Consider the following 12835-nt stretch of genomic DNA (forward strand, 5'->3'; position numbering starts at 1 on the left):
CCACTTGGTGTTTACTTTTATTACACTAATACCAAGAGGCCCCAGTGAGATTGGAGCCAATTGTGCTATGTGCTGCACACACTCATAGCAGTTGCCTCACAGAACACACAGAGCAGGGAGAGAGAAAGAAAGAATTATTTTCCAGAGCAGCAAAAAGAGCCCCAATTTTGCTGCCATTCTCCTTGAGGCATTAGTCCTGAGAGACAAGGAATAAACCTGTATTGTATGAGTACTCTGAGCAGATGAAAGTATGCAAATATCCTTCTATCTCCTATTTTATCTTTCCCTGCGACACTGCTTCTTTCCCAACAAGAATAACAGTGATAAAAATAACAGTGAAGTCAGCACTGGGCAGGGATGCCGTAGTGTCTGGAGCACAAGAAGCACTGAAAGCAGGCAAGAGTCTTTCTTGAGCTCAGGCTCCCATAGCCAGAGCAACCACTTGGCAAAAGAGAGGAGAAGGATTGTATCTGTCAGAATAACTTTTATGGGACCCAACTCTTCCAGGGATTGTTTCAAATCCACAAAATGCTCTTGAGTGTTAATATCAGCATTGGGACATTTGCGTTAGCAGATAAATGTGCAAGAACACATTTCTAGACATCTGCAATGTTACTGCACATCTGAGCAGTCTGCTGAAATTTGGTCCAAGGTCCACGAGGTCCTTGGGCTCCTGAAATGACTTCCAAGGTTTGTAATAAATTGTGCTGCTGAAGCGAAGTGCAGTTAAGCAATTCTCACATGATAGAAACAACGTGTGGTGTACTAAACTAAAACCAGTCAATGTTATTTTAACTTTTTAGCCTTTTAAAGTGTTTGGAAGGGAACAGAGACATTATCCTAAAGAAATTAATACCTACATATGTTGTGGAAAAAAAAAGCAGAAAACATAGGATGATACCCCCAGATTACCACCTCACTATTAAAGTCAATAATACTGATATATAATACTGATCTTTCTTGTGCTTTGCGTTACCCAGAAGTGAAGAAGGTGGCTGTAATTGTTCAGGTAAGCATTTCCCAAGACATACGAGGAGCTGGGATGAATTGCTTATGTCCCTCCATCTATGGCTGTATTTTTTTAGCCATTGTGAGATGAGGACTTCAGTGTGCAATGAAATAGAGAATAAGAGGTGGTGTCTGGCAGGGAAGGGTTCATTTGCAAGCACAAAAGGCACTGCAGCATTTTTTAGTTGCCCTTCCCGGTGCATACACTGGCTTGTGTCAGATAAGTCAATAGACAGGTGGTGTGGACTTTTAAGGAGCTTGGTCTTGAACAGTAATACAAGCCACGTGCTTACATACACCAAATGCTTATACACACCATGTGCTTCTGTTTCCCTCTCTCAGTTGGGAAAGATAACACTGCTGTACTGCAAGTGGATACTGTGAAGGTAAACAAGACAAAAATGACAAGAGGCTTGGATATAGATGTTATGGATTTAAACTTATGGAACAGACTTAACTCATTCCCTTCTCTAATGTAAATGCTATTATTGTAAAATTTGCAAGTAATAATTATATGTTTGAGGCTTAGATAGTAGTTTTCATTCAATTTATCATATGATGAACACAACTGCTAGATGTAAACTCAGATTATTTTAGATAAGATCTACCAAGGTAATACTGCATCAACATAAACAATATACAGCCATGATGGTTCTTGCAAACTGCTCACTGCAGAGCACATAAATTATGCAGATCCATGCAAGTGTAAACCAGTGTGGTAGTTATCCTGTACAGTACTAGCCATCTGGAGAGAAATTCAAAAGCAGAACTCATGTCTCCTCATAGAATCTTTACATGAATCAACAGGGCAAAATCTGGCTCACTGCCTAAGTACTCTGTGTATACTCTAAAAATAGGCACAGGGCAGTATTCCATCTCTGACTCAGCACTTGGGAGAGGATACCTGTTGCAGTCATTTGTTATAAACCTGGTATTTGTTTTGCTTAACAGTTTGTGAAGCGTGTGATAAATAAACGTACTGGAGCAGCCATGACAGGTTGGCAAAGGTACCCACAACTGAACCTGCTTTTCACAGCCCAGTTACCTGTAATCCTGCATTTCACCACTACGTTACTCTGCTGTTAGAATGAAAGCTAAAAGGAAAGCTAGAAGTGAGAGTGTGAAGGGACATGACGTAGCCAACTAAATGCACATACACAGAATATGTTTGCTTCTGTGGATGTATGTGTGACACAGTGTAATTGTAAAATCATAATATTATGTCTGATAAGTATGTCCCTGGTTTTGTTTGCTTTCTATTAAGCCTTTTGTACTATGCTTGCTTTAAAAAATTAATTAGGTTTATCTAATTAGATTTATATATATTTTATCATTATTTTTAGACTTGTATATAAATCAACACTATGTGGAAAAGAACCCTTTTGGCTTAATCATGTTAGCACAATTGAGATTAGTGGCTCTGTAAGGCTGGTAAGCAAGAAAACCTCTGAGAGGATGCAGATTTTGCTGTAATTCTGCACATGTTCTGGAAAAGAAGGGGGAAATCAGCTCCCAAAATTTCCCAAGCAATGTTTCCACTGCCAAAGTTGGGCAGGACATAATCTGACTGCTGGCTCTTGTGAGGGAGAGAGAGGCTAGGCCAGGATTAATTGATCAAAAAAGGCTGGAAAGCTCTTGTTTCTTGCATCTTCCTTGCCCTCATGTGTGAGGTATGTGCTGAGTACTCTTGTGACTCTAGAGATGACTCCAGATGACCACTGACCATACAGACATTAGGAATACACTTAAGTACCAACTTCTAAAAAGTCTAGTAGTCATCTATGACTTCAATAATCTGAACCATAATGGATACTGTGATAGAGCTCTAAATCTACAATCCAGATCCTTTTTAAACACATTTCTTTAATTTTACTCATTGCTGGAGTTTCTTTGCTGAAATGTTCTGTACAACACATGTAATTGTTTACAATATGGGAAGCTTCCCTTTTCTTTGTAACTCCCAGCTGAAACATATCATTGATTTTTCTTGTACTCTGATCACTTGGAACACGCTTGTATTTGAATTTCACAAAAGTGGATGCACAGATAGCTGTATTTATCACACTAAATAACAATGTTTAAATTGTAACTCAATTCAGCTCTAGATTTTAGGATGAGCAGCAGAGAAAAAAGCCAACATGTTGTAGAGAAATTATCATACATGTTAAAGGAAAAGACCTTCAGCCATCAGTACAGTTCAAAGTCATTCATGGATTCAAACCCTGTGGAGATGGGAGTGCAGCTCAGAAGACTGTAACAGAGCTGTCAGCAGGAGGAGAAAGGAAGCAAAGAAAATGTAGAGGCATCTGTGGCATGCTCTGTTAATGAAAAGTACCTGTGTGATTTTATCGCTGCTGTTAGTGCTCAGTCGTGTAAGAAACATTTTTAAATAAAAGAGTGAAGGATTGCTGTATGCATAGTGATTCAAAGAAGTGGAGGAGCCCCATCTGAAAGCACCAGACTCACCAGTGACTGCAACAGCCAATGCAAAAGGCTTGATGAATCCACTCTGAATGAGATTAGTGTCAATTACAAAATCACTGTGAACATTATTTCACAGTGGAAGACGACTGTGAATTGCATTCTGATTTTTTGAAACAGGAAAGTGACACAGATTACAATATTCCAATGTGAGGATCCCTGATAAACTAACTCAGCCTCAGTCTTCAGGCTTTTTTTTAAAAGCATGAGAGAGTATCTAAAAAACATGCTGAGAAAGGTTTGGATTCCAGAAATGCAGTGACTCATGCATTTCCAAAACAGCCTTTTAACAAGTAGCTGTCCAAATTTCCTATTATATGTAATGCACTTTCAGTGGTGCTGCTGGCATGCTTCCCTCTGAGTCAGAATTGAACCAGTGCCCCAGTTCAGTTAGGCAACCACTGTGCTGCTGGAGCTTCTGTCAGTACCAGTACAGGTAAAACAAATGTCCCAGTTTCTTGAAGTCAACTGTGTCCCCTTCCAGATGGCAGAGTCCTGTTAATCTTTATTAAAGTACCTGATACAAAGTTGTTATGTCCCTAATACTACCTGACCTTTCCTGTGGCTCCTCAATGCACTGTGTGACAGGCACTTTCAGGCACGGGAAAACATGGGGACAGGTGGGGAGGAAGGTGAGGTAGAGGGAATTAAAAGCACTAGTATTACCCATATAGATATGAAGGGATTCAAAGATGCCAGGAGCAAGACTACTTGCTTTTTCCTTGCTTACAACTTGCTTAATCTTCCATGGGAATTTCTCCATTTCCTTCTTTCTATCCTGAGTTGCAGAGGTAATAAGAAACACTGCAGCCTTTGGGAATCACTGATCTGTTTATGAGAGGCTCAGTACAGCCAGTAAACAAAGTAGAGCACGAGTCAATAATTTAATATTAGCAGCATTGATCTTGAACAGAAACAAACGTATCCAAATCTTCTGAAATTGCACAAAACAAGAAAACAGATTGCAATGCAAAATTTGGGCCCTTATGGGCATCTAATTATCAGCTGCCATTGCCACATGCAATGAATAGCAAAAGCCTTCAATTCTTTTTTCTTTTTCTTCCCTTCCCTTTGCTTTTCTTCCTTTCTGATTAATGTACTAGTAGTTTCACTGAACAAAAGAGAAGATGAAGTTCTATGTGCCTTCCTAATAAAACTTCTGTCTTCTATAAATTTGCCTCCTTCATACCATGTGTAAATCTGTATGTAGGAAATTATGTCCTAAAGACAATTTAATTGAATTGATAGTTTGGTTTTAAGGAGTCAAGTTTGAATTTTTCCCAGAGCATATTCCTTGTTTGCTGAAATAGAGTGTATTTTTCAGGTTAGGTGTTGCCTAATGTGTGCTAGAAAACCACCTTTGTAGATCTGCACGGAGGCAAGATGGTATTTGAATCTGTTGGAATGTTCTACATATTCATATAGCCTGAAGGTTGGAAACTTTTTATCACCAGCAGAGTAGCGCAGATGTCAGTAAAGATACAGTTCAGGCAATGGAAAATGAGATCAAAACAGTTGTTGAGATTCAAATTTTCTTCAAAACACCTTTTTGAATGCAAAGAGCAGATGTCTTTTGTGGAGAAGTACTGATTAGCAGACCATGCTTTATTGGACTCCAGAGACAGCTTAGGTAAGTACTATTTGGTTCCCAATAGGACTTCAGATGTAAATAGGGAAAATGCAACAGCTTTTCTTGGTTGTAATGAGAACAACTGGCCATGTCCCTGTGGCTAAGACAAAGGTGAATAACTTGGTTACAGCATTTCCAACAGCATTTCCTTCCCTAGAGATATTTCTGGCTAAATCTTAATCCATTTTTTAGCAACAACGGCTTCCACAAATCTTGTTCTTAGGGATGTAACTCTGCCTCCAATAATTTCTCTCAGATGGCATGGCAGTAAAAAATATTCATAGTGTTGGAAATATCCGAATAATTTTGCCAGGACGGTATCTCTGATAAAAGCAGATTTTATTCGCGATTGCAATGGCGGGCGTCCCGCAAGCAGGAGCGCACCTATGGACACAGCATGACAACTTTTATACCCTTTTTCTCTCCCTTACCTCCCCCTTCTCCCCCGTTTCCCCACTTGCTGGGTACTCCGGGTTCACAATCTTATCAGAGGATTTAATTGGATCGTTATCTGGTGTTCAGTGCTCTTCTTGTCCTATTGATAAGGTGATTTGCTTGGAATTCCTGTTAAACAAAGAGTACGGAGAGGAGGGGAGATGTCCGATCTTCTCCAGGCATTCCCCGTATCATGTAGTGAATTGTTCTTTTAAATTGGCAGAATACTGTTGCAATGTGTGACATAGTCAGTTGCCATCCTGTTGCTTCCAAGGTGTCTCAGTGCTCTTCTTGTCCTATTGATATGGTGATTTGCTTGGAATTCTTGTTAAACAAAGAGTACGGAGGGGAGGGGAGATGTCCGATCTTCTCCAGGCATTCCCCGTATCATGTAGTGAATTGTCCTTTTAAATTGGCAGAATACTGTTGCAATGTGTGACATATATTCTCAATGTTGGCTATACATATATACATACATATTACTTTAACTTATAGAACTCTAATAAAGTAGTAAGGCCCCTGAAATGAACTATAAAACAAAAACCCCAAACGGTAAAGACCATGAAGTTAACAAAATTCTTATTTTGTTCTGATGCAGAAACAACATTCAATTCTCACAATTCCCCCCTTTTCTTCTTTATACATTGTTGATTTCTGCAAAAAAAATTTGTTGTTGTTGTTCTTTAAGGCATTATCGTATACATCTCCTCCTCTGCTTCATTTTCTTCATTCCCCATCTCCCCTAATACCATTATTTTATCCAAGTACGGTGGTGGTTCATTGGGTGTTTGTTTTAATAGTGCTGTCTCAATTAATCGCTGTACCAGTCCTCTCACACAGGGGATAACACAGCACCCGATGGCTACTAAGGCTCTTGCTACTGTAATCAAAGAAGTAAATATTGATATAATTGCCCCTTTCCATTTACCAAACCAGGAGTCCAACCATCCAGTGATAGAGGTATCTATTCCTGAATTCTCTGCCAATTCGTCAGCAAGGGTGGTAAGTCCTTGCAATGCCTTTGTTATTGTGCCATCTGGAGCTGTGTTATTGGGGATAAAGGTGCAACAGCGAGTACCCAACATTACACATACACCTCCTTTTTCTGCTAACATCATATCTAGAGCAATCCTATTTTCCCAGGCCATTCTACTTGTGGCATCTAATTGTTCTGCAATTCCCTTGATGGCACTTTTTGTATAGTTTATAAATCGCTGTTGGTTATAATAGATATAGTTAATCCAATCTACATTTTTGTTAATCGTTACCCACCAAAACAGTGACTCAAATCCCGCAACAATTTGATTTCTTGCCTTAAATTCATCAGGGACACCCCTAGGCACTCCAATTGAATCTATATAGATTGAATCATCAAATGATATTCCTAAGCTTCTTTTATTTCTTCCAGGATTTTTGGAAATTCCTTTTTCAAATGCCAGGGTGAATGGTATAACTAATTGAACAAGTGCACAAGTGCCTGCCCAATTGGATGGGAGAGTGGACCATAAGGCCTTCCCCCGCAGTACCACCAGAGATCCGCTCTGGGGATTTCTAATCTGGAATAGTTTCCTGACAAATCTTTCGTAACATTCAAAGCCTCACTGCATGGGGAAAAGTTCCCTATTGGCCTGGTAGCCTTCACACCCTGCCGTGAGAGGCAGGCTGTATGGTTACCTATGGCTGTGGAGAATGCAGGAGGGATCTGGACATCTGTATCAGACATTGGAGGGAACAAGAGAGAGAGATTTGCAGGTTTCATTTCCCCATGCGGTTTTCTCCTGGTACAGGGCAATTATGCATTGCATCCCCTGGGGATCCTTGGTCCATCCCAGAGAAAAGGGCACCACCTGAGCTATAGGCCGTCCAGATGCACAAGCATAGCAATTGCTATGGTTGAGACTCTGGACAGTATACTTAATCCATTCTACCCAGGCATTAACATCTCCATATCCTGTTCCAATTTCAAATGTTTGTCTAAGATCTTTTATCTCTTTAACTGTCACAATTTTGGGGTTTTTAGGAAGATTTTTCACCCCCTCACTAAGTTTTTCCTCATCCTGAACCTTCTGGGTGTCATCCGGGAGTATATCCCATACAGCTATCCGGAATCTCGCTGTTGGATCTTTCCCACGCATGTCTATCCCAAGGCCAAAGGTAGTATTAATAAGATTATCAGCCTTGTTAATTGTTATTGTCACTGGGTTACATTGTAAGGATTGACAGTTTGGTTGTGCAGTCCCTTTAAACATGCTTATTCGATCTTTCAATGTATGTGCCCATGGAGCATCAAATATTCCAGGTATATATGTCCAACCTCGATGGGCAGTTGTCCACCATACATTATTCCATCTGTTACAGAGGAATCCCTTATTTATACCCGGTTCAGGACAGAGATATTTATTTTCATTACTCAGTTGTCGTTGAGTACTTAAACTTCCACAGGCTATTACCTGGCAAGCATCAAATGTAACAGTCTGGGGTACTTCCTTTCTTGTAACGTTTACCCAAATCTTAACAGGGTATCCCCCTAATCCCCTCTGGAGGTCATCTTTTTCCAAGCCATCACTTGACTAAAGCTTTTCCTGAAATAAATTGTTATCAAGATCAAAACAATAAGTTGGTCCCTCCCCAGCATTGTTGTCAAACCTTAGGTTTTTCTAATAATTACCACAACAGTGAAATTCTTTTTAGGCATTAATTCTATATAAGCTATATTACCCCCCTTCCCCAGCTTTCACTTACATATAACAATTTTACTTATTTGAAGGCAAGTTAAAGATTAGTTTAAATGACTTCACAATTTCCTTTTCCTAATTTTTATCTTTAAAGGTTCTTCTGTGACAACTGCTTCCCATGCCTCAGGGCTAGTAGATGCTTTTACCCGAGTGTAGTGAGTCCATCCCTTCTCAGCCGTCCTCACAGCTGTTTCAGTCGTTAGAAGTACTTGGAATGGTCCTTCCCAGTCAGGCTGTAGTTTTGACTCCTTCCACGTCTGGATCAGGACCCAGTCCCCTCCTTGAAATGGATGAACTGGAAATTCCAGAGGCAGGGTTTGTGCTAATAGTCCTTGGATTCTGAGAGCTGATAAGGAGGAGGATAACCCAAGTATATAGTTTTTAAGAAATGCATCTTTAGTTTCAAATTGTGGTATCTCATTTTTCTTTCCCAGATATGGCAATCCGAACAACATTTCATATGGAGAAACCCCCACATCTTTTCTTGGCGCTGTCCTTATTCGGAGAAGTGCCAAGGGCAAACATTTGGTCCAAGGCAATCGAGTCTCCAAGACTAACTTAGTTAGGTGTCTTTTTATGGTCTGATTCATCCGTTCCACCTTCCCTGATGATGGAGGATGCCAGGGGGTATGAAACTCCCACTTAATCTCTAGAGTGTGCATTAGTTTCTGTAAAACTTGTGATGTAAAATGACTACCTTGATCTGAATCGATGTGCTCTACCACCCCATATCTAGGGATTATTTGTTCCAAAATTACCTTGGTTACTATATTTGCAGTGGCAGATGTTGATGGAAATGCTTCCACCCACCCAGTTAAGTGATCTACTAAAACCAGTAAGTATTTGACTCTTCCCACTTTAGGGAGCTCCATAAAGTCTACTTGAATACTTTGAAAAGGTCGAATCCCCGGATCCCTTCCCCCTGCAGGTTGACTACGAATGACCTTGTTATTTACCCTCTGGCATATTGCACACCCTCTACAGACTTGTTTAGCCAGTGTATATATCCCTGCACATACATATTTCCTCAGTACAGCATCACACATAGCTTGTACTCCCCAGTGACTTCCTTGATGCAAGATATTTAAAATTTCCCTTGTTACTGCCTTGTTTAACAATTCTCTCCCATCTGGGAGGATCCATCTCCCTTCAGATTCTATGGCCCCCAAATTCCTAAAAGTGTCCTTTTCTTTTTCACTGAATACCTGTCCTGGGGAAGGAGGAGGCACCTCAGGCACGAGATAGTTCATGATAATTTTTGAGTGTAAAGCAGCCTCACGGGCTGTTTTATCTGCTATTCGGTTTCCACGAGCAATAATCGAATTCCCCTTTTGATGTCCTTTTATATGCACTACTGCAACTTCAGTGGGTAACGGTAAATTTTCCAGAATTTGTCTGATCAGTGCCTCATGAACTAATTCCTTTCCTTTACTATTGATTAATCCTCGTTCCTCCCAGATTTTCCCAAAGGTATGTACCACTCCATATGCGTATCTTGAGTCTGTGAATATAGTTCCCTCTTCTCCTTTAAGGAGGTGAAGGGCTCGATTTAAGGCATACAATTCACATGTTTGAGCTGACCAATTATTAGGCAGCTGGCCCATCTCTTTTACTTCTCCTTCTGCCCCCTGCACTACAGCATACCCATTGTATCTTTTGCCATGCACCACCCTTGAAGACCCATCAATGAACAAAAGCTCTCCCTCACCAAGAGGGGTATCTTGTAGGTCAGGTCTTACCTTTGTCTGATACTCAATTAAATCCAGACAATTATGCTCTATATTTTCCTCTTTTTCTTCCCCTTTCCACAAGAAGGTGGCTGGATTTAGGCAAGATTTAGTAACAAATACTAAATCATTTTTCTCCATTAATATTATTTCATACTTCAGAATTCTAGAGTCAGTTAACCACCTCCCAGCTTTCTGAGTTAAAATGGTCTTCACCTGATGTGGGGTCGTAACCACTAGTTGTCTCCCAAAGGTCAGTTTTCTGCTCTCCTCTACCAGGAGGGCAGTTGCTGCTACAGCTTGGATACACTCTGGCCATCCCCGAGACACTGGATCCAGCAGCTTAGATAGGTAGGCCACCGGTTGGCGTTTATTTCCCCATTCCTGAGTTAGCACTCCCAAGGCTGCCCCTTTATCTACAGTGACAAAGAGTTGGAAGGGTTTATTTAAGGCGGGAAGAGCTAAGACTGGAGCAGTAATTAAGCTTTGTTTTAGCTCTTTTATTAATTCTTTTTCCTCAACAGTCCACTCAAGGATGCTGGGCTCTCCATCTAATAATTTAAGATATAATCCTCTGGTTTTATGAGCATATGACTCTATCCAGAGTCTACAATATCCTACTACTCCTAGGAATTTCCTCAATTCCCTCTTTGTTCCAGGGAAGGGTAGCTCGATAATTCCTTGAATTCTCTCTGGGGTTATTCTGCGCTTTCCCTCAGAGACTAGGTGTCCCAAATACCTAACTTCCTTTTCTACATACTATAGTTTATCCTTTGACACTCTCAGTCCTTGTTTCCCTAGAAAGTTTAGCAACTCGTTTGTGGCTCTTCTAACTTCTGCTTCTTCTGGCCCTGACAATAAGAGATCATCTACATACTGAAGGAGTAACACTCCTTCTGGTGGCTGAAACTGTTCCAATATTTGTTCCAAAATTTGCCCAAACAAATTTGGTGATTCTGTGAAGCCCTGGGGTAGGACTGTCCATCGATACTGCTGTTTCCGCCCACTTTCAGGATCTTCCCGTTCAAAGGCAAATATATCTCTACTTTCATGATCCAGTGGAATAGACCAAAAGGCATCCTTTAAATCTATAACACTAAACCACCTGTTTTCATTTGGGATTTTACTCATCAAGGTATATGGGTTTGGAACCACTGGATGCCTTTTTTTGTACTATTTCATTAATTTTTCTCAAGTCTTGAACTAATCGGTAGGAACCATCAGGTTTACTGACTGGTAAAATGGGGGTATTGAAGGGCGACATACATGGTTCCAACAACCCGTCCCTTAGTAATCCCTGTATTACAGATTTAAGGCCAATACGTCCCTCAAATGGAATTGGATATTGCCTTTGTCTTATAATCTGGTATTTTTCTTGTAATTTTACTTTCAAAGGGGTTATTCTTAACCCCCCTCTATTCCCTTCTTTGACCCAGATTACAGGGTCTATTTCTTTCTCATCTGCCTCAGTTAGTATATTCATTGATACAGTAATTCCATCCTGGTAAGTTGCTATTTGAATTCCTATCCAATTAATAATCCAAAATTCAAAAAGTTATTTATTATTTCTTTTATCCTCCTACAATCTTGTATGCTCAAAGGGCATTGCTTTACCCTGGTTGGGCTGGCTCCCATCTTTAACTTAACTTTTATTGGGCTGTATTTTTGTCTCTGCCAGGCATTTCTGATGCCTGCAATCCTGTGTATACCTGATTTAGGATTTACGTAACTTCTGGGGGTACAACATTGCTTTTCCCAGTTTGTGTTAAAGCCAGACTTAAAATTTTCAGTCAGTTGGTCTTGCTTGACACTTAGCTCCAATTTTCTCTACTGAATTTAATCTCTACATTCAACTGTTCTAATGTCATGCCCAAGTAATGGTTTTGGAGAACTTGGCATGTACAAGAATTTATATATTCCTACTTGTTCTCCTAGCCTGTATTTAATTGGTCCCCTAAAAAAAAGTAAACTTCTCTTGCCAATAACTCCTACAACTACAAAAAAAATCATCTAAAGGTAATAATTCTTGATGTATCACAGAGTAAGAGGCATCCATATCAGAAAATAAACCTCTTTACCCTGCTTCCCCAAGCTGCTTTTGGTCCAGTGGCGGGGGGGGGGACTCTCCCTGAGCCCTTCCAGGCTCCCCCTTACCTCTTCTTCTTGGTAAGGGCATCCCTGTTATACCTTTACTCAACTTTGCCTTCCTCAGCCTGTGTGTTTTTTTTTTTTTTTGTTTGTTTGTTTTTCCCAAACCCTTTTCACTTTCTAGACTTTCATCATCACATACATTACTAACATTATATTTCAGTTTCACCCCCTCCCCACCCCAGGCTTCCAGTGCTCAAACTGGGATATCGGGTTTCCGAGATCTCTGCAGATGACGGCTATTCTCACTTTCAATGTCCCGTCCCATCCCCATTCACAAGCAATGCACCCTTTAGAGTCACAGCGGGAGGCTCCGGCCCACACCTCTTTCTCCTACTCCGAGTTGTTCTTACAAGCCGCGGTGTGGGGGGGGGGTAGTATGGGGGATGTGTTCTCGTGCCGGCCCAAACTCTAATATCCCAAACTCACTGTTTCCTTAACCTTTTTGCCATTTTTGTTGTTTGTTTTTCCACAATTCCACTCTTTATACCTCAACTACATTTCCACATACCATTAAAAATTGCATTTCCACATACCATTAAGACAGTTTGTCCCAGTGCCTTCAAAATCCACAAATCAAACAATACAATTCCTCAACTTCCACAAATACCCAGCACTTGGTCTCATGATTAGAGTACTTAACTATAAAACTGACCCCGTTACTCCATTTA

At 40.5% G+C, this 12835-nt stretch overlaps 1 protein-coding gene across 1 annotated transcript; it reads right to left on the minus strand.

The window, feature by feature from the left end:
* Window positions 1–5441: 5441 nt before the first annotated feature.
* LOC146542144 (endogenous retrovirus group FC1 Env polyprotein-like) lies at window positions 5442–8236 on the minus strand. Its single transcript, XM_085212847.1, is given in 3 exon segments — window positions 5442–7071; window positions 7074–7299; window positions 7301–8236. Coding segments are annotated over 3 exon segments (1563 nt in total). The 5' UTR covers window positions 7804–8236; the 3' UTR covers window positions 5442–6237.
* Between the last annotated feature and the right edge of the window lie 4599 nt (window positions 8237–12835).

The sequence above is a fragment of the Meleagris gallopavo genome, chromosome Z (genome assembly GCF_905368555.1).
Source record: "Meleagris gallopavo chromosome Z, MGAL_WU_HG_1.1, whole genome shotgun sequence".
Classification (NCBI taxonomy): domain Eukaryota; kingdom Metazoa; phylum Chordata; class Aves; order Galliformes; family Phasianidae; genus Meleagris; species Meleagris gallopavo.